Below are 27,863 nucleotides of genomic sequence, written 5' to 3'. Positions count from 1 at the left end.
AGACATTGATTGTCCCTGTGTGGACTTGGAACTTGGTATTGATATTGATTGTGTGACTATGTTGAGAACTGGAATGTACGTGAATGATGTGATAGATCTACCCTTCTTATTGTTTATAACTCTTATTATTATCTCTTTGATTCAGTCTTGATGTAGATAATTACTCGAAATGTATATCGTATGTATAAAGTAAGTATGAGAATCGTAGAATAATGACAAAGGGAAGAAGCCGTAAATGTAGCTCAAGAATACCTTTTATTCATTGTATAATTTAGAGAGCTTGTAGAGACAGTTGAGAGGCTTCTAAGTGTGGAGAGAGGGAGGAGATAGGAGGAACCCCCAAAATGGAGAGTTAAGGCCCCATTTATAGGCCCAAGTGTTATACTTGCTTGGTAGTTGTGTGTGTGTGTGTGTATACATACATATATATATATATATATATATATATATATATATATATATATATATATATATATGTGTGTGTGTGTGTGTGTGTGTGTGTGTGTGTGTGTGTGTGTGTGTGTGTATGTGTGTGTGTGTGTGTGTGTGTGTGTGTGTGTGTATTTGTGAGCCTCCTCGAGCAGTTTCAAACCCTCTGTCAAGGGCTTGGATCACTGTCGGACTATTTGGGGAAGTGCATGATGATCACGGAAGCTCTCTCGCTCGTCGGCCGGCCCCTCTCGCCGGATGAACAGATCCTGTTTGTTCTTCGCGGACTCAGGCCGGAGTTCAGAACGATGGCCAACTCCCTCACCGCCTCTGGAACACCAGTAACTCTGTCTGAACTCTCAGATTTTTTCCAGGCACAGGAGTTCATCCACGAAGATGATTTCGCAGTTGATGTTATCACATCTTTGCTTGTTATTATAGTTATTTTGAATCATCTCAGTATTTAAGTTCTTTAATTTTGCTTATTTAATACATATTTTCCTTGCTATTATCATTTAATTATGGTTCACACTTGTTTTGAATGTTTTACGGTGTTTGTTAGTGTTTTTGAACCATTGTAGGTCAATTCTATGAGCAAGGGAAGTTCAAGGATGAGTTTGGAGCAATTTTGGACAAGTCGGGGCCCAGAGGACTCGACGCGTCGAGCCCTCTGGGCCCAAAGGCTCGACGCGTCGAAAATTTCCAGAAAGTTTGGTGATCGGGACCTGCTGGTCTCAACGCGTCGAGACTAACTCTCGACGCGTCTAACGAGCGCCGCAACAATTCTTCCGAAGGCGCTGGAATCAAAGGAATTAAAAGGGGCGTTGATGTTTATCTCCAATTCATATTCCAAATCCCAATTCAACTTCAATTCCAAGTTCCAATTCCAACTTCAATTAAATACGGCAATTTCTTTATTAATAGGAATTATAATTTGAGTCCAATTTTGTACAAGATTCCTATTTCATCTCAACTTTGTACCCACTATAAAATCCCTCCTTCCTCAACCCTAAGGGGAGACCGAGAGAATTCAGAGATTCTGGGAGACAAGAAGGAGAGAAATCAAGAGCCACAAGTTGTCTTGGAAAGCAAGAAGAAGACTAGGGAGATTTGGGAAAATCGTCTGGTTAATTCTTGTACTCTTTTGATGATTTGTAATTCTTTATTTATATTTGCTATGTATAATTTAGTCATGCTTGGCTAAATTCTTTAGAGATTCTTGGGTAAAAGTGTTTATGAACCTATGTGCCTGAGCTCTCAGTTTCTTTAATATATTATTATTTGGGTTTAATACTTGTGTTGCAATCGTGATAATATTGTTTGATGCTTGTAATTAATGGCCATAGTTACTAGCTTCATAGCCATGTTTGTGTCACCAATGGGAGTTGGGGCATATATTAGGGTACACACAATTGCACCTAATGGTTGGACCTTGGGAAAGGGGAACTTATTAGGGGAAGTTTATTCTAGATTGTTGCCAATCGGAGATGGTAGTAATTAGGAATAATTGAATGCTGATCTTCGATCTTATTGGGTGTTTAAGCCACGGGAGTGGAAATTCACTAGGAATAGAGATTACGGGAGTAATTCGATTCCACTTTGCATTCCCACACATATCTTAATTCCAAACTAAATATTACAAACGATAATTGGCACTAGGTGATTAAATACTTGAATCCCATGAATCTCAACTTCTCTCTAATTGTTTTCAAAATCCTGAACTGCTGTTTTATTTTATTTATTTTATGCCAATCAATCATCTAAGTAATTGTTAAGATTAGCTCTAATGAATAAGTTAGTAACTAGTGCTTGATACAACCACTTCCCTGTGGATCGATAACTCGTACTCTGAGAATTATTTGTTTGCAAATATACTATGCATCAGCGGTGAGAGACTCCTCGGGTGGTGGCGGCGCACTGGCCGTGTTCTACGCTGGACGTGGCAGGCATGGTGGTGAATAAAACAACTCAGGTCGCCATTCCTCCGGTGGCCGTGGTCGGCAGAGGCGGTCAGAACCAAGGGCGGCAAGGCCGTGGCTGTGGTTCCCGGTGTCAAATTTGCAGGTCGCATGACCACACCGCCGTTTATTGTTTCAAGAGGTACGCCGATCGCCCGGCCGGCCACGCCAATGTGGCAGTTTCCGGCGATGCTGCGGTGCATGCGGCGGCGGATGTCTGGTATCCAGATACTGGAGCATCATCCCACGCGACCCCGGACGAACAGATGTTGAGCTACTCCGAGGTCTACACGGGCGGTGATGTACTCAAAGTTGGAAACGGTACAGGTTTGGACATTTCCTGTGTTGGACATACGGTTATCCCATCCCATTCTAAAACTTTGTCAGTGTCTAATATTCTACATGTTCCAAACTTAACGTTACCGTTGTTGTCCATTTATCGTTTCACTAACGAGAACGATGTTTACTTTGAATTTTACAAAAATCTGTTTCTTGTGAAGGATTGCAATCCAAAGGCAGTTCTTCTTAGGGGGTCCACTTCTGGCGGGCTATACAACTCATTGGTCCCGCAGTCTCGGTGTGCTTTTCTAACCGCACGTGCGTCCTCTGAGTTGTGGCATCAACGCCTAGGTCACCCCCACAATCAAGCTCTCTAGCGTGTCCTAAAACACTGTCCAGTCACTACAAATAAAACCAGTTCGTCTAAGCTGTGTACCGCGTGTCAACTAGGGAAATCGTCTCGGTTTCCTTTAGATAGGGTTTCAAGCACTAGTAATAATGTGTTAGATTTATTGTACACGGACATCTGGGGTCCGTCTCATGTAATTAGTGCCTTTGGTTACCGCTGTTTTGTGCTTTTTGTAGATGACCATTCAGGTTACTGCTGATTTTATCCATGAAGGCTAAAATCAGAAATATATAAAATTTTTGATGTGTTCCGGGCGTTGGTAGAACGTCAGTTTTCACGATCTATCATCGCCATTCAGTCTGATTTAGGGGGTGAATACCGCCGTCTCCATAAGGTTTTTCTATCTCTTGGAATTAATCACCGGCAATCGTGCGCCTATACACATGAACAAAATGGGTGTGTCGAGCGCCAGAACAGACACATTGTTGAAACCGGCTTGGCACTACTTGCTGAAAGCTCAATTCCACAAATATACTGGGACTATGCTTTTGAAACAACCACGTACTTAATCAATTCCCTACCATCTTCCACTATAAACAATGAAAGTCCTTACTACCGAATACACAAATCTCAACCTCCATACACCTTCATTCGTGTTTTCGGGTGCTGCTGTTATCCCTACTTTGACCATACAATCGGCACAAGATAGAGTATCGGTCGACACCCTGTATCTTCCTAGGTTACCCAGTTTCTTATAGAGGATACCGTTGTCTGGACCTAATCGCGGGAAAGGTCTTTATCTGCTGGCATGTCCGATTTGATGAGTCCATTTTCCCTTTTGCTATGCAGTCTACTTTACAGGCTTCCTCAAGTCCACCCACTCCGCCCTGGGGATCCGGGCCAATAGTGGTCGACATAGGGGTGGGCACTTCGGTTCGGTTTATCCGAACTGAACCGAACCAAACTGATCCGAACGGAACCAAACTGGTAATAGAAAACCAAATGGTTCGGGATTTTGTAACCCGAATGGTTTAGTACCGAACCGAACCGAACCGAATGCAATATAATTTTTTAATAAATAATAATAATAATAATAAATTAATAATAATAATAATAATAATAATAATAATAATAATAATAATAATAATAATAATAATAATAATAATAATAATAATAATAATAATAAAGAAGTAAATCCAAGTCCCTTGATGCTTGCTCCACCGTTCAGTTCTCATTCTTACTGGTACCGAACCTTAAATTTTTTATTTGATTTCTTTATAGCTTGTTTTCTACATTGCACTTTTGTTGTTTGTCGTAATTGTTCTTTAGCTCACAATTATATCTACCTTGAGTTATATTTACAATATTCAGTATTTTCCTTAGTTTCATGTTTTTCTATAAATTTAATGTGTTTTACAGTCATTCTAATTTTGATTTCCAGTGCATTATATTTATTTTTTAGTACTGGAATATATTTCGAGTGCACTAGCAATGACAGATTGTGTCCAAAAATGAACTATATAGTAATTGACACTTGTTCTTTTAATATCAACTATACAGATAGATGATTATTCATCTTATCAACTATATCGTAAAGTCTTAAACCGAACCGAAGCCCGAACCGAATTAAATCCGAACCGAAACCAAACCGATTGAAACCGAACCGAAGCCGAACTGAACTATAATGTTAAACTGAATGGTTCAACTTTTCTAAAACCGAAAAACCGAAACCGAAAAAAACCGAACCGAAGACCGAAGTGCCCAGCCCTAGGTCGACACTCAATTCATACCTTTAGCTGTGGAGTTGCCTTTGGCTCAAGAGTCAAGCCTGATGGCTATAACAGCTCCTCTAGCTCCACTACCAGCTGCCTCTCGTTCCATGACGGGCCAACCGGTTGAACGACTTAAAGCAACCAGGGGTCGGGGTAAGACCCAAGTACCGCAGACCATGCGCACTCGGCACAAGACTCGGGGCACAGATGAAGAGTTCTATGCTCTTACCGCATCCGCTGATCCCACCTGTTACTCCCAAGCCGTTGGTCACTCACAATGGCGAGACGCCATGGACCAGTAGTTCAACGCTCTCTTACACAACAACACCTGGGTGCTCACCCCGGCTACACCGCATATGAACATCATCGGTTGCAAATGGGTCTTTCGCACCAAGCGTAAGGCCGATAGCTCGGTTGAACACTATAAGGCCCAACTAGTCGCTAAAGGGTTCAACCAGGTCACCGGTGAAAAATTTTTTGACATGTTTAGCCCGGTGGTCAAACCGATTTTTCTCTTGCAATTTCTAACAGGTGGACCTTACGTCAATTGGATGTACACAATGCTTTCCTAAACGGGCATCTCTCTGAAACCGTTTACATGAAACAACCACCTGGCTACGAGGACCCCACGCGCCCTAACCATGTGTGTCATCTGCAACGGTCGCTCTACGGGCTGAAACAAGCGCCCCGTGCGTGGTTCAAACGACTCCATGACTTCTTGACTACCACCGGGTTTCTGGCTTCCAAGACTGATGTCTCGCTCTTCCACTACACTTCTGGGACCTCTAGGGTTTTCCTACTTGTTTACGTTGACGACATCATAATGATGGATAATAATTCGGAACTGGTTAACTCATTACTCCTGTGGCTTTCCACGATATTCAAGATTAGGGATCTCAGCCGACCGAGTTTCTTTTTTGGGCATTGAGACACTCCCAGTTGGGGACAACTTGGTTCTTTCCCAACGGCGGTATATGAAGGACATTTTATCACACTCAGGCATGTTTGATTGCAAAGCCTTGGCCACTCCAGCAGCAGTCACGCAACCGACTAGTCCCTCATCAGATCCTTTCGAAAATCCCACGCAGTACCGGCGGATTGTTGGAGCACTACAGTACTTAACTATCACTCGCCCGGACCTTGCCTACTCCGTTAACAGGTTATGCCAGTTTATGCACTCTCCTACAGACGATCACTGGGCCCTACTCAAGCGTGTCCTACGCTATATTAAAGGGACTCAGGACTTGGGCTTACGCTAACACCATCTGACTCTTTCGATCTGCATGCTTTCTCCGATTTCGATTAGGCAAGGTGTCCGGTTGACCGCAAGTCAACCAGTGGATATGCTGTATTCCTAGGTGACAATCTTGCATCTAGGGTCTCCCACAAGCAGCGTACAGTTGCGAGGTCATCGATAGAGGCAGAATACAAAGGTCTAGCGGATGTCTCGGCCAAGGTTACTTGGGTTATCTCCTTACTCCGCGAACTTGGTTTACATACTGGCAAGCCGGCGACTCTATGGTGTGACAATTTGGGTGCCAAATACTTAGCGGCCAATCCAATCTTCCACGCTCGCACAAAACATGTTGAAATCGACTACCACTTTGTCCGGGATAAGGTCGCATCTGGTGACTTCATTGTCAACTTCATCTCTACCAAGGAGCAGCTGGCTCATATTTTCACTAAACCGTTGCCCGCACCGCGTTACCAACTACTTCGAGACAAGCTCAATGTTGTCCCCCTACAACCTTGTGCTTGGGGGTGGGGGGTGTGTTAGTAATGTAATTAATATAATTAGTTTATATTATATTGTTTGTATTAGTGGTTGAGATTTAGTCTACTTGTAACACCCCATGTTACGCCCTTTAATCCTAGATTAATTATTTAATTAATTCTATAAAAGAATAGTTAAAAAGGATTTAATCTGGCCAAGATCCCTTAATTAATTAATGTGGTCCACGAAGAACCGTGGACCGTTGTTTATAATAAGGACTTTACGTCTGTTAGAAATAAAGAAAGTGGGCCTTTACTACTCAGATTCTAATTAGGAATTCTAGACCTATATACCTGTTAGGGATAAAAAGTAGGTCTTTACTATTCAGACTCTGATTAGGATTCCTAACTCTATAAATAGTTGATTTTTTTTTTTTTTTTTTGCATTCAATTAACCACACTGCTAGCTATAGCTGGCTGTCTTATTTTTTTTTCTTTTTTTTTTACAAAAAAATGGACTTAGGCCCCACATGGCCTAAATCCTGCTAACTAATCTAAATAAACTAAATAAAACGAGATTACATAACGAGGCCCCCGGGCTCTAACATGCATGCCCCAAGTCCCATACTAGCTATCACTAACCAGAACGCAGACAAGAGTATAAACATCAAGATGTGAAATAAGTAGCCTGTGAAGCTGCTCCGGAAAAGTGCACGCGTAGCCCAACTGCTTCACAGCCCACCATATAGTCCGAAGCTCAAATAGCAAGGAATAGACACCTCGCGTGTCACCATCATAGTACCACCCTGCCAGTTGCACTATGGCGACTACACACCATAATGCAGCCTACCGGGCTGCACCACGACTGTAACACCTCCCGTAGCGCTATTGGCTGGCCCGTAAAACAAGACATGCCATACAACAAGATAGATACATAGCTAGCAATGGCACGCAGGCCTAAGTCGAGATACATAGCTAAAGATGGCACGCAGGCCTAAGAAAAAAAGTACAAGGTAAATCACAGGCCATAAAATCAATCAACATAGCACAAGGCAGCAAATAGCAAAACTCCTGATCAGCACCAGTACGAACCAGAACCAACCCTAACGGGATTAGCTACTATGGGCCAGCAGCAAGCCTGGACTACCGCCAACGGATTTGAAAAACACCTACCCGGCCACCGTTCAGCCCGGGCTAGGATGCAATTTTTTACCGCTTGCATCGGCGTTGAGACCTGGTCTGTCCCAAAAAATGCCTGCAAAGGCGAAACCAAAACAGCCCAAGACCAGTTCATGCCTCTGAGGCCAAAGAAACAGCACCTGCAAAAAAATAGAAACAAGATAGAACAACCAAGCATCCTGTTCCCCTGACCCAACTATAATTTCTACCTCGGGTGAGTGTTTAAGGTTATAACAGGCTGACGCGAACAAAAAGCAACCCCCCAAATAATAGCCCATCCCCCCCGGAGTCCAGAAGGAACGCAGCTACTATTGGCCAGCAGCAAGCCTGACCAGGTCAACGGATTTGACTAGTCCTGCCCAGTGCACCGTTCAGCCCGGACTAGGGTGCCATGTTGTACCGCCAACACCTTACGTTGAGACTCAGTCCTGCAGGCAGGACCTCATGGCCTCCAAAAGAACCTCACACACTCTCTGCTTTTTAGCTCACATCCACTCTTTCTTTTACCTCTCCAACTCTCATTTTCCTCTAACTCACTCCATTCCTTTTCACTCCTTTCTTTTCATTCTCCTTTCTTTCCCTTATTCTTTTTTCTTTTATTTTTCTTTTATCTTTTCTTTCCTTTCTTTTCTTTTCTTTTCTTTTCTTTTCTTTTCTTTTCTATTTTTATTTCTTTTTCTTTACAAACAACAGCTTACAGCAGGAGTAATAGCACAATCACGGGGGGTCATCAATCTCAAAAAACACATAGGGCACATCATTATGTATCAGTAACGCGCGGACCTTAGGCGGCAGATCATTGAGGTTCCGAAAGACGGCCTCACCTGGCTTATCAACCACCCAATCAGCTAGTGCCTGCGCAGGCAGATTGGCCCTAGACGGGCACACAACAGCAGTAACTACCCCGCAGGAACACAGGAATCGAAGCCTGGACACCACACTATCTAGAATCCACGGCGGACGAACAGAGATATCAACATAGCTAGCTAGCTTCGCCCAGGTGGACTCTATATCAATCACTGTATTTCCCCCGGCCAGGCACCATTCCAAGCAGGAGAAAAGGACCCGGAACATGCCCCGGGCGTGCCCCCCCTGCCCAGACCACGCAACCCCATAGCAAAAACCACCCTCCTGGTTGCGCACCACGGCTGCAGCCCCCCCCCCCCCCCACTGCCGAAGACAGAGATAGATTAATCTTTAACGCAGCGGCAACAGGAGGAGACCACCTGACCGTCCTAACAACACGCCTCGGCACATGTGCCTCCAAGTATGCCACAATAGTCCTCCAATTAAAGGGCAGGATATGCTGCGTGGGCCACCGCCTAAACAGACATTCCGCCACCCCCTTTGCCACCCCACGCATCACTCGTGCAACACTGGTCGTGTCTCGGCCATACATACACCCATTACGGTGCTTCCATAGCTCCCACAATACCAGATACGGCAACCTACAAACAACAAAAGACAAAAGAGGGTTACGCGCCCCCCGCCGACCCCATCCCACAATCAAAGTCCTAAGACTCCGATGTCGCGAATAGAGGCCGAGGGACGCCAAAACATATCTCCAGACAGCTTTTGCTATTTCCCCAGAATAAAAAATATGATCAATAGACTCAGGGGCCGGGGCCGGGGCCGGACAACACCGACATCTCGAGACGATCACATGACCGAAACGAGCGAGGATGTCATCCGTGGGAAGCCGCCCTCGGAACACTCTCCAAGCCAGGAAGGACACCTTAAAAGGAAGGTTCTTGCGCCAACATTTAGCTAAAAGAGGGTCTGGTGTAGTGGGCAGTGCAGGCCTAAGAAAGGCCTTGGCAGAGGAATAAGAAAACATACCGTCGGACGCCACGGTCCAGAGTGGGATATCACGCGGGCCCTGCCCTATTCGGGACAAATCCGCAGTAATCCCTGCATACGCCAAGTCATCGTGGTCAGCCAGATCAAGCTCACCATCCCGCACATAATCTAGGAGCAACTCCCGGGAGTAAGAAACCCCCCGGTGTGGATAAAGTCTACCGAGCGGGCCCAGACCTGACCAGTTGTCCCACCAGAAATTTACCCGGCCTTGGAACAACCGCCAAGTCAGAACCCTCTCAACCTCATCACGTACTGCAACATCCGCCTCCAGGTGTGCGAATCAGTACTCCGGACTAACTTAGCAACCGGGTGAACCCGACTGCAGTATTTAGCCCTCATAAAATCCGACCAAAGCGTGTGTTCTGTCCGGAAATTCCACCATAATTTAGCACTGGCCGCCCTCACCATCAAATCCAAGTCCAAGAACCCCACCCCCCTCCTTTTTAGGACGAGAGAGAGTTTTCCAAGAACTCCAATGATACCGGGCGCCCCCTGACTGTTTCCAGAAGAAACTAGCATAGCATCTCTCTAAGTCCCGTATGACTTGCTTAGGCGGTGCACAGGCCGAGAATAGGTGCAACGGCATGGCCTGCAAGACTGAGGATATCAAAATTGCCTTCCCGCCCTTTGAGAGCAGTCGGCGCTGCCAACTCAAACATCTGGCCTTCACTTTATCCACCACCGAGGCAAAGTAAATACATTTCTTACGGCCAATATACACTGGGCAACCCAAATAAGTAAATGGGAACTGATTATGCACACAACCTGTTGCCCTGCGAATCTGTTCAATCTTATAGGCCGGAGTACGAGGGTGCATGTAAAAAGCACTCTTCTGAAAGCTCACCAACTGTACCGAAATCTCCTCGTACTCCTTTAACGCACCAATTACCTCCTGAATAGCTCCCAACCTGGCCGTACTAAAAATAATCACATCATCCGCATAGGCCAGGTGGTGAATATGTGGTGTCCCTGGCGGCTGTGTAAACCGGGGCACCGCAGTGCCATCATAAACCCGCGCAAGGTAAACTGACAGGACTTCAGCTGTAATCACAAACAAAGTCGGGGACAATGGATCCCCCTGCCTGAGCCCCCGTGTAGATGTAAAGAAGCCTTCTTTGACTCCGTTTACAATCACTGAATACCACACGTTAGACACAGCCCGAAACACCATATCTATCCAGACCTCGCTGAAACCCAAACGGCGCATCACCGAAGTCAGGAAAAACCACGATACCCGGTCATATGCCTTAGCCATGTCTAACTTAAGAACTATGTCCCGGTTCTGTAAGCTCAACCCATGGCATATCTCGGCCGCCAAAAGCACATTATCAGTAATAGACCGACCAGCTACGAACCCACTCTGCTGCGGAGACAATACCCGGGGCAGGACTGTAGCCATCCGAACTACCATGAGCTTCGTGATAAGCTTACTACTGAAGTTGCACAAACTGATAGGCCTGTAATCTGCGAACGTTTCTGGACTCGGCTTCTTCGGCAAAAGGACGATGGATGTGTGCGTGATAGCCCTGGTGAATTCCCATCCCGCAAAGTAACTCCGAACCATACTGACAACATCATCCTGAATAATATCCCAACAGGCCTTATAAAAAGCCCCCGAGAAACCATCCGGCCCTGCTGCACTCGTAGAGTTCATTTGCATTACCACCGCTTTCACCTCCTCCACCTCAGGCATGGCCGTTAAAAGCTCATTATCCTCTTCAGTAACCAAGCATGGGACACAATCCAACCTAGCCAGATCAAAACCCCCAATCTCTGCGGTGAACATATGCTCAAAGAAAGAGACTGCTTGATTAGCAATCCCTTGCCTATCTTCCAACCACACGCCGTCACCATCCTTAACCCTGTGTATATATAGCTTACGCCTGCGTGCCTTAACAACAGAGTGAAAGAACCGGGAGTTTCTGTCCCCATCCTGAACCTCGGTGATACGCGCCTTCTGCTGCCGAAATTCTTCCTCAATTGCAATCTGTTTTTGTAACAATGCAACACCCTTTTTATATTCAACCAACGCAATTCATCATCCGGGTGTTGCTGTAAGACAGCTTCAAGGGTCTGAACACTATCCTCATATTCACGGAGCTTCACAAAGATATCCCCAAACATAGTCTTGCTCCACCTGCTCAGAACCTTACCCAATCTATTCAACTTGGTGGCGATTACAAACATAGGGGCCCCCTCAACAGGAACCCGCCAGCTATCACGCACCACCCTTAGAAAATCTTCGTGCTTAATCCACACGTTCAGGAAAACAAAATGCTTCGGTACCACCTGCATACTCAGTAAATCACAAGACATTAAAAGAGGAGTGTGGTCAGACGTGGACTTTGATAAATACCGTACGGATGTCATGAAAACCGATTCCCACACCGAGGTGTAAAGGAACCGGTCCAAACGCATCCATATAGCCGCGTCCTTACGCCGCCCATTCCACCAGGTGAAACGGGAACCGTAATAAGCCGCATCAATCAAGTCACACGCACTGACACACTCCTGAAAATCAGTAGTCTTCCGATGTGAGTACGGAAGCCCACCTTTTTTCTCGTCCACACTTAGCAAGCAATTAAAATCACCCGCCACCGACCAAGGAACTCCCCCGGGAATCATAGAAAATATAGCTTTCAGCTCAGCCCACAACGGGTCCCGAAGACGTTCCTTGGTTTTGGCATAAACAAATGAGAGCCAGAAAGGCGTGAGAACCGTAGAATGTACACAAGAAATCGTGACGCACTGCTCAGTCTGACTCTCGAATGTTATTGCCAAATCATTATTCCAAAAAATCCAAATTTTATTATTATCAGAAGCAAATACATTATCAAAATTAAAGCGAATTCTGAAAAACTCAAGCCAATCAGACGAGCTGAAAGGCTCGAGCAGACATAATACAAAAGGTGAATGCATTCTCAGCAATACACGGATCCTGCGCGCAGACCCCTGGGAGGAAACCCCCCTCACGTTCCAGACGAGTAGTTTCATATGGATAAAACAACCAGATCCGGACGAGAGGGGTCCCCCCCTTTTCTGGTGTGACTTAGCCGATGTCTTGCCGGGCCAACGCCTTCTATCCGGCCGTCAGAATCTGACCCCGACTCCGGGGCCCACTCCTCAGGCTCGTGACCCGGCACCGGTACGTCTGAATCTGACCACGCCCTGTCCCTCTCCCTTCTCGGCCCCCAGGGAGCCTTAGGCGAAGAGTCTGGTGTCTGGGACAGCCAGAGAGTATCACTCGGGAGGGCACAGGGCGGTGTCCCCAACTCAAGGGGACCATAGAAACCAGGTCTAACTCAAGGGGACCATAGAAACCAGGTCTAACCAGGGTGGTCCCCAACTCTATAAATAGGGGATTAGAAAGCAATTAGAACCCTTACCACCCATAGTTATATTACACAAAATTATTCCTAAGAGATTCCCCACCACCAAGCCTAGGGAGATCAATCAGATGGAAATCTTAGAGAAGAACCTTAATAGCCAAGGGAGGATTAATTCAGGCTAAGAAGTAACCCATGTCTTACAAAACCTATTTTCCTTGCTATATCTTATTTACTGGCTCCCTTGATAATTGTATGTGTGATTCTGTGATTGAGGCTTGATAGAGCCTTGCCTAGGGTTTATGTTGTGTTTATTTGATAATCTTGATGATCTTGATGTTGTGATTGATTATATGTGTAATCTTGTATTTAACTATGTCTAGAGCTTGTCCCTAGGGTTTATATCGTGAATCTCGTTGTTGTGATGTTCTTGGTATTCTTGGGTGGGTTTATGCATGATCGAGTGTTGAGTCTAGCCTAAGACTTGTATTTATGACTTTGCATATAGATTTCTTGATGTTCTTGTGGTTCCGGATGCTCCTGAACCGTTATATGTTTGATGTTCAGTCTTGGCATGTTTAGGAATCGTGTTAGAACTTATTTGGAATGATTCTTGGTTTGATTCCCGTTAATTGAATCCGTGATATTGTTGTGGTGTGTTGGAATGTGTCTGGACATGGTTTTGGGTTCCATGAGAGATCCCGGTACCGAAAAGTTGTCTGCGTACTAGTGGGGGGTAGGTGCCCGCTACCTACCCCGCTGCCCGGCTCGCCCCTGTCCAGCAGTCAGAGGGCTGCCCGCCAACCACCCGCTGGAATGGTGGCTGCCCGCCGGCGGGTGGCTGACGGGTGGTCCTCCACCCGCCACCCACCCGCTGGAAAGTTGTTATGGGTCGTGATGTTTTCCCCCGTTTGTTGTTTCCCCGTGTTCCATTGTGTCGCGTTGTACCCCGTTTGTCGTGTATGAGTCCCGTTTGATTTTTCGAATACCGTTTTAGGAATTTATGTGTAGTACGTGTCGTTGTTGTAATGTCTTGATTGTTATTGATTGATTGAATAATGATGAGTATCGTGGTCATTGCGCAATGGCCGATATAACAGATGATAATGATGTTGAGATTGTGATTGGTGGAAATGAATTGTTGGCGGTTGGCATAACGAGTGCCCGGACATTGTATTAAAGGTACAGGCATAGCGGTTAATATGCTAAAGGCACAAACCCACCTTCGACTAGCTTGCCGTTGAGCATGGGTCAGGTTATAAGTGCTGTAGTGTCATGTCGGGGCTATATGCGCTGACCCCTTGTGTGACACCCCGTAAATCCAAATTCTATTTAAGGATTAATTAGATAATTAATCCTAGCTTAATTGATAATTTATTTCTAAAATCCTGAAAATCCAATAGTCGGAGGACTAGAAATTGATTAGTCAATCCAAGTCAAAGAGTTGTACTCTAGGCTTAAAGAATTGTTCCCTTGTATCCTTACATTTCCCACTTTAGTAAGGGTAAAGAAGACTTTTCACCTTATGTTTGTGTCACAATCTAACTTAGAGTCATACTTCATTTCATTTCCCTTACACCCTAAACACAAAGCTCATCCTTCTCTCTAGAAAAGTTGTTAGCTTCTTCGTCAAGCCAAGTTTGGGCAATCCAAGATTCTTCAAGTTGGTCTCCAATATTCAAACTTTCTTAACCTTGAGCATAAGGGAGGGTAAGATCCATGGTCCCTTAGTGATTTTAATACCTTTTTAGGTGTCTTTTCTAAAAGATAGAATCTTTGTTGTCTTTTGGTGTGTTCTTAAAGTTGAAGTTGAAGGAGAGCTTTAGGAGAAGCTTTAAGGGTGTGAGAAGTGAAGGTTTAGGCTACAAGAGGTAACCCATGCTTTACAAAATCTATTTTCTTACCTATATGATGATTTCTTGACTTCTACATGTGATTTTTGCTATGAAATGTGAGTTTTGATGCATTGTCTTGTGGGAATGCATATCTAGAGCTTGTTATTAGGATTCTTGTATGCCATTGCTTGGCTATTTCTTGGATTCAAGTCATGTTGTTGTATTTTGTGAGATTTTGTATGTTTTGGACTTGAATTCGGACTTGATGTTGAAAATCCCCGAAGGGATTATTTTGGTACATGGTTGTACCCGCGGGCGGAACGGCGGGTAGGGCACCACCCGCCGCCCCACCCGCGGGGTACATATGGTTTGTGGTAATGGTTCCTGCGGGCGGAACCACGGGTGGAGGTCCACCCGTAGCCCCACCCGCGGGGTACACCTTATTGGTTGTTTAGGGATTTGTTCCCCGTGATTCTTTTGACTCGGTAATTGATGTTTTGACTTCCCGATGTTGTTTTGTTGGGCTATTTGAGTGTCTTCTTGATGTTTCGTAGGTCTAGAACTGTATGATGTGATCCCATGTAGGATTTGGTGTCTAGAATCGTGCTAAATGTTCAACTTTTTGATTCGTTGGACCATGATGAGTCTTGTACGTTCTTCGGGACTATGATTGGTTTACCCGTTTGATAAGCATGCTAGTTTGATGTTGAAATGCTAGCGTGTGCGGTTTGTTCTTTCCTATTGTGGGTTGCAACTTGTGTTGATCATCGTTGGTGTCGGATTGTAGTCCTTCCTTGATTGAGTATGGTTTCATATCTTTGTTGTGATCCATTGATTGATTCCTGTGATGAAATGTGTGTGTTGGCTGTACCTGGATTGCACGATTAATGGTATGGGACATTAATCACCAAGGTACAGATGTGGTCCTCGTGGAGGCCATGAATTGAGTTTGGTGGTTTGTTATCGTGAGTTTTAGCTCTCAGGTTTGGCGGTTTTGTGATATGATCTTGCAATGTACCCTCGTGTACTGTGCGTTCGGCGGTTTTGTTTGGCGGTTGTTGGAGGGGGAATGACGGTTCCCGGAGGCAAAAGGTTGGACTTGGAAGTACAGGGTGGCACTCGGAGGTAAAGGTTAGAACTGTAATAAGGTCGGGGGTAGCCATAAGGTTGGAACAGGGCATAAGGTTGGAACTTGTGACATGAAGTGTCATTGTGGCATGTAGTGCCAATGTGTGGATGTCTATCCTTTCTGTTGAGCATGTCGAGTGGTATTCTACTTTGTGATCAGTAGAATACACCTCAAGTTGTACTTGTTATCGTTGTTGTCTTTGCCGTGATGTTTTCTGCTTTGTGATTAGTAGATTACATCTTGAACGATGTTGAGTTGTTCTGTTGTTGTTCTTGTCTTGATGTTGTTTGGGATGTTGATTCCCTCGTTCTTTTGAGAGTGAAATAGAGTCTTTGCAGTTGACTTCTCTCTTTTCGATTTTGAACTGATATATATACTGTATTCCGTTTCAAAAATGGTTTTGTATTATACTATATATATATATATATATATATGCTATTGAACGCGTATTGATGGGTTACCAGCAATATTCGCTGACCGGGCGTCGTCCCCTTTCTTTATGTGCTTTACAGGTCCTGAGTAGACATGGCGAGAGCGTTAACCGTTGATAGTTTAGATCCCTTGAACAATGTAGTTAGTGTTTTGGCCTGTGTGCCACAGTTGTTGAACAGATTAGTTTGATGGTTTAGACTTGCCTGTGCGTTCACGTTGAGGTGAATGTGGCATAACACTCCTTGGTTTTCCCTGATTTTATGTTAGACTTCCACTGTTGCTTTTGTTTATGATATCTGTTAGTTACGTATTTAAGTTTTAAAATGGCATGAAAATCGGGGGTGTTACACCTTGATATTGGCACTAGAGGTGCGGTCATGCGAATGGCACTGCGGCGCTATCTTGATATGTTGGTGGTTGATAGGTGGTTTGTCGGTGGGGGCATGTAGTTACCCGGAGGAATAAGGGAGGCGATATAAGGGTGGCCTGGAGGTATAGATTGGAACTGATATAAGGATGGAGAGGAGCTACAAGGTTGGAACTTGGTATAAGGTTGGAAAATGGATTGTGTGCCTTGATGATTACCTGTTAATTGATTGTGTTTGAATGCCATTGTTGCCTCTATTTGCTATTTATGAGCTTATTTGTCTATTATGTCTTGTATCGTATTCTTATGACGCATGCTAGTCTTTATGATTATATTGTCGAGTCTATTATCATGTCTTGAGTCTTGATCTTGGATTTAAATTACAGTTTCGTAGGTTATATATGTATTCCGGTTTCAAAATGATTTTTCTTATATCTACCTATTTGTACTTAACGCGTTGGAGTGGGTTACCAATATTATTCGCTGACGGTTGTTACACAGTATGTTTTCCAGGAACATATCAGTAGCTTCGGAGCGCGTTAGATGGACTCGTGAATTTAGCTTAGTATTAGTTAGATGGCTTGTGAGCTTTGAATTGTATTATGGATATTAGTTATAATTCATGCCCTATTTGGTTAGTTTAGCCCTAGATGTGGCATAGCACCTCGACTATTATGTTTCGTTTATGCTCTATTTGGAATTTAATATTAGATTTACCTTTATTTTATAAGCTTTAAATATTTTAAAATTTAGGGGTGTTACACTACCACTCTAGCCTATAGGATAGGAGAGTATTGTGCAAACTCTCATATAGGTTTCATATTCTTTCTCTTTGTAACTTATCGATTCAATTCAGAAGTTTGTTATCTCATCATAGCACCGACCTTCGAAAAAGCATGGAGCTCCATGTGAAGTCGGGTCGCCCGATAATGACTCTAGGGGGTTGAGAAGAAAAGAGTGCCCGCCTAAGCCAATTGGCGGGGAGAGGCCCATGCCACACCCTCATCTTAATTTTTATGCTTTGGGCTTTAGCGTGATGGTTGGATGTTTGGTTGGGGTGTGCACATCACTCCCACTAGGTGGATCGGCTTTAAAGCCCTTGGAAAATAGGAGGTGAACACAAAATTGGTTGTATGCTTGGCAAAAGTGGTGTGAAGAATGTGTTCCCCTTTTATGCTTAATTTTATCCAATTGAAAGGGATTTTTGCTTCCTTTGTATATTCATTGAGTTGCATAGTAGAACACATATTTAACATACTTGCTTGATGATATGAGGGATTTCACTCTCTCCATTTTCTTACACATTTCTCTTGATTGACCAGTTGATTGATTGAGCTATCTTTGAGTTATCTTTGAAAGTATCTTTGGCACTTACTTTTTCTTGAATTGAATTGATAGCTTGTTTTAGGACAAGCAAGAATAAAGTGTGGAAACTTGTGATAAGTTTCAAAGATACCACCTTTTATGGGTCATTAAGGGGTTGTGTTGTACTTAGTTGAAGTCTTTTGTGGATGATTTATGATGCAAATGCTATGAAATGTTCTAATGTGTTGCAAATACCCATGAACATGTACACTTTAGTGTTTTGAAGGGTCTTGAGCTTAAAGGAAGACATTTTGCGTGAACCGGAGCAAACCGAGGAAGAATGCAATGGAGAAAGGCGCCAAAACACCCATCTACGAGGGCCCACTTTCGTCGACCGCTCGTGGATCGGAAGCAGAAGCTTCCACAAAGTACATCAACACTCGTGGCTGGGAATAAGTGAAATCTGGGGTGTGTATGCAGGGGCGTACGTGCGTACACCCGTGCGTACGCGCACCAGATTTTGGGATTAATGGGAGGCTTCTTTGACTGGATTGTGGAGAGACACTAATCATCTAACTTTCATTTTTGTAAATTTTCTGAGCTTTGTCGGTTAGGAAATTCTCTCTCTAGATTAGGTCACCTTCTAGATCAAGCTTTTCTCAATTCTCCATGCAAGCAAGAGGATCGTCAAGGATTGAAGGAAGAATTGACAACTCTACCTCTATGAATTTATTGTTCTCTTGTAATCTAGTGGATTGTAGCAATTTAGCTTAGTAATCTTGTACACTTTTCATCTTGAATTCCATCTTATAATTGTATTACCTTGCTTAATTGTGCTTATATTGCAATCTAGACAATGTTTGGCTATAATCTCTTTATGAATTAGATTCGATTTCCTCTTGTTTGTGTCTGGATTGATCTAGGTAGTTATGGCTATGTGTGATGTCTTGTTGTAAGGGGAGTTTGTATGGACTCTTGCGTGTGGATGCGCACCATATGCTTGTGCTTTGAGTAGGATTAGGCTTGCAAGAGATTGTGGCTTAATCATAGACTTGTCCCCCTTGCAATTCCCTTCTTTAAGTTCCGAGATGCCTAAGATGGGAAAGGGATGTAGACAACATGTTTGATTAAATGTTCACAAGGAAAGTAGTCACTAAAAGGTGGTTCTACACTAATGATAGACCTCGTAGATCGAGAGGTGAACAACATTGGAAGTCATCTCACATAGACTCATTCACCACTAGTTACACTCCTAGGTTGATTCACTTCAAATACACAAGGGATAGGGAAATCCAATTCACCTAACACAATCTTTGTTAACTTCATTGCTTACTTGTTTTCCAATGCATATGAGTGCTTGTGTTTGACCTCCCGATATTCAATTCCAAATTGTCCATCCTTTGAGAAGGACATTCCCGGGAATCTTCATTCGCAACCTTCTTTCCATCCCACGCATACTACAAACCTTGTCACTTGTCCTCAAGAAAGTTATCAATCATTTCAAAAAGTAAGTGCCAAAGATACTCTCAAAGATAACTCAAGATAGTTCAATCCATCAAATGGTCAATCAAGAGGAATGTGCAAGAAAACAGAGAGGGTGAAATCCCCCATACCATGTGCCCTACTATGCAACTCAAGGAATATACAAAGGAGAAAAAAGATCTATCAAGAAAGATATAATTAAGCTTGAGGGAACACACTCTACACACCATTCTTGCCAAGCATGCAACCAATTGGGGTTCACCTCCTATTTTCCAATGACTTTCAAGCCGATCCACCAAGTGGGAACGATGTACACACCTCAACCAACCATCCATCCATAACGTCAAAGCCCAAAGCATAAAAAGTAAAGTGAGGGTGTGGCATAGGCCTCTCCCCGCCAATTGGCTTAGGCGGGCACTCTCTTCTTCTCAACCCCTTAGAATAACGTCATCGGGCGACCCGACTTCACATGGAGCTTCATGCTTTTTTGAAGGTCGGTGCTATGGGTGCCCAAATCATAGCGGGGTGGCTCACCTCCTCTCTTGTTTTATCGTCTCCTAGAATAACGTCATTGGGCCAACAGACTTCACGTACATCTATACGCTTTTTCGAAGACAGTGCAATGACTTTGCCCCAATTCCTAGCATGACGGCTCACCTCATTTCTTACCTTATGGAGTGACCATTTATTTTTGGTCTTAGCCTTTTTCTTTCTTTCTTCATATCAACCCCTCATGCCTTTTAATAGGGATTAGGGATTTACTCTCAAGCTCACCAAAGGCTCACATTTTGCCCCGTGCCTTACCAAAGATTAGTCCAATTTCGTGCTTCGTTTTCAATTATCTTTCTAAAGTTGAGGGCTACACACTCTCACTTCGAGAAATCCTTGACTAAGGTCCAAACAAAATAAGAGGTGAATAACATGCAATGATATAAAAGATGTAAACCTGTTTGGTTTCTATGCATTTTGCTCACTTGGTGTAAAGAGGTAACTTCGTTCTAAAGGATATTCCATGAGTAAAAACTTTTTTAGGCACACCACTAACACACTTCCAACATGATATGAAAAATGATGCACTCTCTACCATCAAACACACTCATCAATCAAGCACCATTCAATCAATTGAACTTTCAAACATTAAGCACTAAGTGTGTCCTTTCCACACTTTAAAACAAACATCGTCATCAATGTTACTTTGAAAACTCGGTGGAGAAAGGAGCACGGGTCTATACAAATGAATATCCCTTTCCACACTTTAGAAGTGTTTTCCGGGATTTGGGGTGCAAGACAAAATCCTTTTTGAAAGACACATGGAAAATCAAAGAATGTGTGTAAAGACTCTTCTCCACACTTTAAAATTGAAAACTGGGTCACAAATTCTAAAAGGGATAGAGAATGTCACCCAATGAAGAACATCTCCCTTTCTCAAGGCATGTACCATCCTATTCACTTTGTCCCATAAAAACAAAGCTACAAAAGAATAGGTAGTGGCATATGTGCACGATTCAAATAAAGAAAGTGTAATGGAGGAGTCAAGCTACTCCCTAACTATCTACACTCTTTTTCTTTTTCTCTCTTTTTCTCTTCTTTCTTTTTTAGTATTTGAATTTTTTTTTTTTTTTGGATTTTCATAGGCCATAGGGTGCCTCCCATGAGCGCTATGTTTAACGTCTTCAGCCCGACGTGAATAACAAGGTAAAAATACAATGGCTAAAGATATCAAACATGCAACTACTAGAACACAATGACATGAAACTTAAAGAAACTACAGTTCAACTAAGCCCCTCTCAATAGCCTCTCACATTGCTTTAGGGAATTGAAAATTGAAAGAAATAAAAAAGCGTATGAAAAGTAAATGCATGAAAGTAAATAATTGTTCAATGTTTAGTAACCAAAGGAACACAGATCAATGTTTTTTTTTTTTCCTTCTCTTCTTTTACCACCCCTCCCCTATACACTTTTAACTTGTCCAGAATCAACAACTAACTTTTTCTCTTTTAAGAAGAACACAAAGTTTCACTTTCAAAGATAATTAAAATGAGACCAATGAAGTAGTAAACATTTATAAAATGTTATTTTATTGCAAATACTTATAGTAGTATTTCTTCATTGATAAGCCACTCGCCAAATCAATGACAGTAAGGAACATAAACTTAATACAATAACATGTTGTAATAATATCTCCAGAAAACCTAGCCATGAGAGCTAGGAATCTGAAAACTAACAAGACGTATATGATTTTAGAGAAAACATATAAATATAGAGGAAAATGGCACTCTTTGTCTCAAAGTAGACTTATTTGCACTTAATATGTATAAGATATATAAGATTAGATATAAAAGTGGGCTTATTTGCATTGGTATCCAATAGGGACACTCTTTCCACAGACATTGATCAACAGGTTGAGGGAGACAGGAATATTGTCAAACTTGATTCCGAAGGTGTTGGCTTTAAGGACGGTGCAAAGGCAGGCGGCGGCTTCAAGGTCGACAAGTCCGCTAATGAGAGAGCAGCAAGGCATGGTGGCCGGGCTTCCAGCAACAAGGTGGAGCAAGTCCTTCAACAGAACAGCACACACTCCCAATTCCAGTGCGCGTTTAGGGCACTCGCCCTTTAGGGGAGGCAGCAGATCATTGGTGAAGGCGGCGGAGCTAACCCCCGTGAAGAAGAGAAGGTTTAAAGTGAGGAAAAGGGAAAGTAAAGCCGCTGCAGATTTTGCCATTTTAAAGGAAGTTTTTGTTTCGAGCTAACTGTTAGCAGGCTATAGATGTGAGGGAATCTCCTTGCTTATGTCCAATATTTATAGATGCAACTTCGAACAATTTTAAATTCTTTTGAAAACATATTTTTTTTAAGTACTAAAAAAAAAGTCTTTGGTGCAGCTCCCAAAATATTTGTGAAGATCAAATTGAAAAATTATATATATATTTGACAAATTTCAAGTTTCAACAGAATTACAAACAAGTAAAAATAAAAAAATAAAAAAATTAATTTGCTAGATAATCTCACTTGGAGCTCGAAGTTTGTCACTATTACAGAACGTTTGGTACACGGTGTTGGACTACATAGCTTCATCATGTAGTCCTTATTCTAACACACGGAATGAATTTGTAGAGAATTAGAATGCTATTTCACAGGGAATGAAATAGGTAATTATAAGGAAAAGACTAGATAGCTAGAAATTGTATTCTATTATTTGGTTCGTTGAAGGAATATACTTTAGCAATTGTATTCCAATGTTTGTTTCGTTAAAGGAATAAAAATAAAATAGGTTTCAAATACATAATACCCTTATACAAAATAATAATAATAATAATAATAATAATAATAATAATAATGAATATGATTATGATATATTGAATTATATATATATATATATATATATATATATATATATATATATATATATATATATATATATATATATATATATATATATATATGTTTAAGTTTCAGTGCGGGTGAATGCTTCCCGTGTGGTTGTGCGGGTGATTAATGTGCGTGAGTTTTGTACTTAAGGTGCGCGAGTCTTGTGTCTAAAGTGCGTGAGTTGTGTGCTTAATGTGCGTGAGTGTGTACTTTAATATGAGTTGTTGTTAAAACTTTAAAGTGCATGAGTTTTGTGCTTAATGTGCGTGAGTTTTGTGCTTAAGGTGCGTGAGTTTTGTACTTAATGTGCGTCAGTGTGTACTTAATGTGAGATGTTGTTAAAACTTAAGGTTCGTGTGTTTTTGTCCTTAAGGTGCGTGAGTTTTATGTTAAGGTGCATGAGGGTTGTGTTTAAAATGCATGAGTTTTGTGCTTAAGGTGCGTGAGTTTGTGTTCTGAATGTATTTTGTTTGTGTGTTTAATGTGCGTCTGGTGTGTACTTAAAGTACGCCCGTGTAATGCTTAATGTGAGTCCACCCGCAGAACCGCACGAGAAGCACCTATATATATATATATATATATATATATATATATATATATATATATATATATATATATATATATATATATATATATATATATATACACACACACGTGTGTGAGAGAGAGAGAACAACAACAACAACAATAATAATAATAATAACAATAATAATAATAATCAAAATACATATTATTATTATTATTACTATTATTATTGTTAGTGTTTTTAAATGTTCAAAAAATCTCATATTATAATCAGCAATATTATTATGGCATTCTAAGATAGGTTTAGAGTCTGTCCGTCCAGCTCTACAGACGACTGATCAATTAGAAGCAACAACAGAAGGACGGACACTGAGGATCTGATTTAGGAAGCTGTTTTCTAAAAAGTCTTACGCGGTATTATCAGACAAGTTTGGAAAGAAGATCAGCGTATATTTTCAAGAAAGGTATGGACCAAATCTTCTGAGATTACATTCCTCTTTTATAGTCCTACCTTCTACAATCAAAGTCATTTATGGAGAGTGTTTATTGAAGAATCTATAAGTACCCTTACTCGAAAAGAATTAGGGTTACGCCGAAAGTATGAAGAAACACTCCCCATCTGCTATATGAGATTAGATCTTTGATTGTCATGCATCTTCTCAATACAATATGTTCATGGTGATTAAAATGATGAACTTGAGAAGGATCACTGCTGCTTAAACGAAAGGACACTGTGATCACACTGTTGTGGGAACAACCATAAAGAGCGTCATTGAAGTGGACTGCATCAGAGTGGGTTCTCCAAGTGAAGGGATTTCATTGGACTTCTGTATGCATGGCTCTCCATCTTCAACAATCCACTAAACCTGTGTAGACTGGGTTTGTACCTTGTGTGGGGCACTTGGGTAAGATTATCGTATATCTACCTTTGTACATTGGATTATGATTTAGTGGATTGGACGCCTATGTGATCGTCCCCCAGACGTAGATACACACTGTATCGAACTGGGTAAATATTCTGTGTCGTTGAGTTTGTGCTGTTATCTTTCTCTTACATCCTCTACATGATTGATTATCACTAACTATCTTCGTAACTGAATCAATCAGTAAACTCGGACAGTTCTCTAATCTTGTTAATTTATCAAAAAAGAGAAAATGCAAAATTACTTGTGGTATCAGAGCTTTTAAGTCTACATAGTGACTTGATCCGACGGGCTGTTTTATTGTTTTGCATTCTCTCTGTCTTTCGCAAGTTTTTTTTTTTTTTTTTTTTTTTTTTTTTGTGTCTGTTCGTTGGCTGGGTGTTTGTATTCAGGATGGATGCAAGTATGAAATCACCAGAATTAGATGGTCATAACTACTCTTTTTGGAAGGCTCGCATGGAGATATATCTTCAAGCACAAGGTACCAGGGTTTATCGTACTGTCTTAACTTGGTGGAGTCGTCCCACTACTCAGAATGCACAAGGAGTCACTGAAGATAAGCCCATGGAGACTTGGACAGACGATGAAATGAATGCCTCAGATCTAAACAACAAGGCATTAAATTCAATTGTAGGATCTCTGCATGAATCTGTTTTTACTCTTGCCACAGGAGTAAAAGAGGCCAAACGGGTATGGGAAATTCTTGAAACCAGATTTGAAGGAACTAGTGATGTCAAACAGTCAAAGCTACAAATGGATCTGTTAGAATTCGAAGCACTCAGAATGATTGAAGAAGAAACCATTTTGACCTTCCACAGTAGGGTTCAGAATCTTATGAACCGAGCCTCAATTCTTGGAGAGCCATTCACTGATGAGTGAGTGGTCAAAAAGATCCTTCGATCTTTACCTAAATGCTTTCGAATGAAAGTAACTGCTATTCAGGAACACACAGGTTGGGAAAAGAAGACAGTCGGAGAACTTATGGGAAGCTTACACACATATGAACTAGAAGTTCTTGCTGATGATGATCTTGGAAGCAACAGAAAAAGAAAGCCAGTGGCCTTTGTGGCTGAGGCTGATCGAGAATCTGACACAGACAACATAGATGATGAAACCTTGGCTCTTCTAACCAAGAATTTCAAGAAAATCTTAAAAGGTTTCAACAGAAAGGGTCAAGGTCAGTCTACCAGGACACAATACAAAGGCAACAACTCCTCATATCAAAAGGCTGAAACAGCACCTTTCTCACAGAACAATCAATCTCAGACTGGTCGAACAAGACAAAACAGAAACAGTTCCACAGACACAGGTAAATCCCTCAACCGGTCAGTACAGTGTAGGGAATGTGAAGGATATTTGCACATACAGGCTGAATGTGCAACATATCTCAAGAGGAAAAAGGCTATGTCTGTAGCTACTTTAAGCGATGATGAGGAGGAAACTTCTAATGATCAGTCAGATGATAATGTGGGAAAATTTGTAGACTTCTTTACTGCTACAGACCTTTAGTCAGACGGAGATCAATCAGATAAAGAATCGTACATATCAACTGATGATTTTGAAGAGAGACATACTCAACTTGAAACAGAATTTGCAAAACTTGTTGCTAGCTGGGAACAACTTGTGAAAGTGAATAAGAATCTGAATGAAGAGCTGAAGCGAAGAGATGATCTTCTAAAGAAACTGAATACAGATCTAGTCATAAAAGAAGATCTCATCACTCAGATAAGGTCCAGAGAAGGAAAACTGATCAAGGAATTGGAGAGTCTGAAGAAAAATATCCAGATGATGGACACCACATCCACCCTAGATAAGATTCTAGACTCTGGCAGAAATCCTAATGATAAAAAGGGTCTGGGATTTGAACGAGGTGAATCTTCGAATAACGCACCTAAGTTCATCAAAGAGGGTATGTCTAAGACCACAGCTGATCACAACTATGAACAAGGACAGTCATCTCAGTTAGCGCAGAACAAGGGAAGGAGGTACGACCAGACTGCTGATACTGGCCTAGCCAGATTAACTCGTCAATCTCATTATTCAAGGTTCAAAAATAAGATTGTCAAAGTTAAATATTACACCCCTATTTGTCACTACTGTCAAACAAAAGGTCATACTCGGCCTGAGTGTTATTTTTTTTACAGAGATCAAAGGAAGGAAAAATATCAGAATAAGACCATTACACCATTCACTAGACAAGTTTGGGTCAGGAAGTCAGAAGTTATCTACTACCCCACCATTGTTCTGACTGCATCTACAACTGATGCTAGATGGTATTTTGACAGTGGGTGTTCCGGACATATGACAGGAAATATTAAGTGTCTGATGGCTGTTCAACCCAGCAGTGGAGCTGTAACATATGGAGATGGACAAAAAGGCAGAATAGTTGGGAAAGGTATCCTAAATGTACCAGGTTTACCTCAATTAGAAGAAGTCCTGCTAGTCAGTGGGTTGAAAGCGAATCTAATTATCATCAGTCAGTTGTGTGATCAAAATTGGAATGTGTGCTTCGATCGTAACTACTGCAGAGTTAGTGACAAAGCAAATCAACTTGTCATGGAAGGAACTCGGTCCTCAGACAATTGTTATGTTTTGGCAAATGGAACTACTTGTCACCTATCCAAATCTAATGAATCAAAACTCTGGCATAGACGACTGGGTCACGTAAACTTCAGAGATATGGATAAGTTGATAAAACTGGAAGCTGTGAAAGGTATACCTAAGATCAGAATAGATTCGGAAAAAAATATGTGGTGCATGTGCTATTAGGAAACAAATCAGAACTCCACACAAAGCAGTAAGAGGCATCATCACTGAGAAGTGCCTAGATCTTGTTCACATAGACCTCATGGGACCAACACAGACTGAAAGCACTGAGGGAAAGAAATACATATTTGTGTGTGTAGATGATTTCTCTCGATACAGCTGGGTATACTTTCTGAGAGAAAAGGCAGAAGCTTTCAAGGCCTTTAAAACTCTGTGTATAAGAGTTTAGAAGGAAAAGAATGAGTCTATAATAAAAGTTCAGAGATTTAGGAGTGATCATGGAAAGGAATTTGAGAACTCACTATATTCAGATTTCTGCTCCGAGCACGGTATATCACATGAGTTCTTAGCCCCTAGAACTGCTCAACAGAATGGAGTAGTGGAAAGAAAGAATCGAACTTTACAAGAAATGGCTAGAGTTATGCTACATGCCTCGCATCTGCCGCAGCGCTTCTGGGCTGAAGCAGTACACACAGCCTGTCATACCATAAATAGGGTTTATCTTAAACCAGGAACAACCAAAACACCATATGAGATCTGGAAGGGTAAGAAGCCAAATCTGAAGTATTTTCATGTGTTTGGGACAAAGTGTTATGTGTTAGCTGATAGAGAACAAAGAGGGAAGTTCGAACCAAAGAGTGATGAGAGCATCTTCCTTGGATACTCTCCAAACAGTCGTGCCTACAGAGTCTACAACAAGAGGACTCAATCTGTGATGGAGTCAATAAATGTGGTTATAGATGACAGTCCAGAAGAATCAGTAGACACAACAGTGACAGATTCAGTGACAGAACTTCCTCTCAGTGATCCAATTGCCACTAATAGCAACAGTCAGCCCAAACCACAAGAATCGTCAGATGAAGAT

The 27,863-nt window shown here is 42.1% G+C and overlaps 2 protein-coding genes across 2 annotated transcripts; both read right to left on the bottom strand.

The window, feature by feature from the left end:
• Positions 1-5,643: 5,643 nt before the first annotated feature.
• On the bottom strand, positions 5,644-12,458 carry LOC109152048. The gene is made up of 8 exons (XM_019299631.1): positions 11,916-12,458; positions 11,601-11,828; positions 10,197-11,526; positions 9,327-9,590; positions 8,463-8,698; positions 7,714-7,819; positions 7,143-7,306; positions 5,644-5,931 (listed from the first exon to the last, which is right to left on the bottom strand). Exons 1-8 carry the CDS (start codon positions 12,456-12,458, stop codon positions 5,644-5,646), a joined length of 3,159 nt encoding a protein of 1,052 aa, XP_019155176.1.
• A 9,009-nt stretch (positions 12,459-21,467) lies between these two features.
• LOC109152050 (putative lipid-binding protein AIR1) lies at positions 21,468-22,171 on the bottom strand. The gene has a single exon (XM_019299633.1). It carries the CDS (start codon positions 22,135-22,137, stop codon positions 21,763-21,765), a length of 375 nt encoding a protein of 124 aa, XP_019155178.1. The 5' UTR covers positions 22,138-22,171; the 3' UTR covers positions 21,468-21,762.
• Between the last annotated feature and the right edge of the window lie 5,692 nt (positions 22,172-27,863).

Source organism: Ipomoea nil, unplaced genomic scaffold (assembly GCF_001879475.1).
Source record: "Ipomoea nil cultivar Tokyo-kokei standard unplaced genomic scaffold, Asagao_1.1 scaffold2360, whole genome shotgun sequence".
NCBI classification, from domain to species: domain Eukaryota; kingdom Viridiplantae; phylum Streptophyta; class Magnoliopsida; order Solanales; family Convolvulaceae; genus Ipomoea; species Ipomoea nil.
The sequence above is the reverse complement of the archived record's forward strand: the minus strand, read 5'-3'. Positions and strand labels throughout refer to the sequence as shown.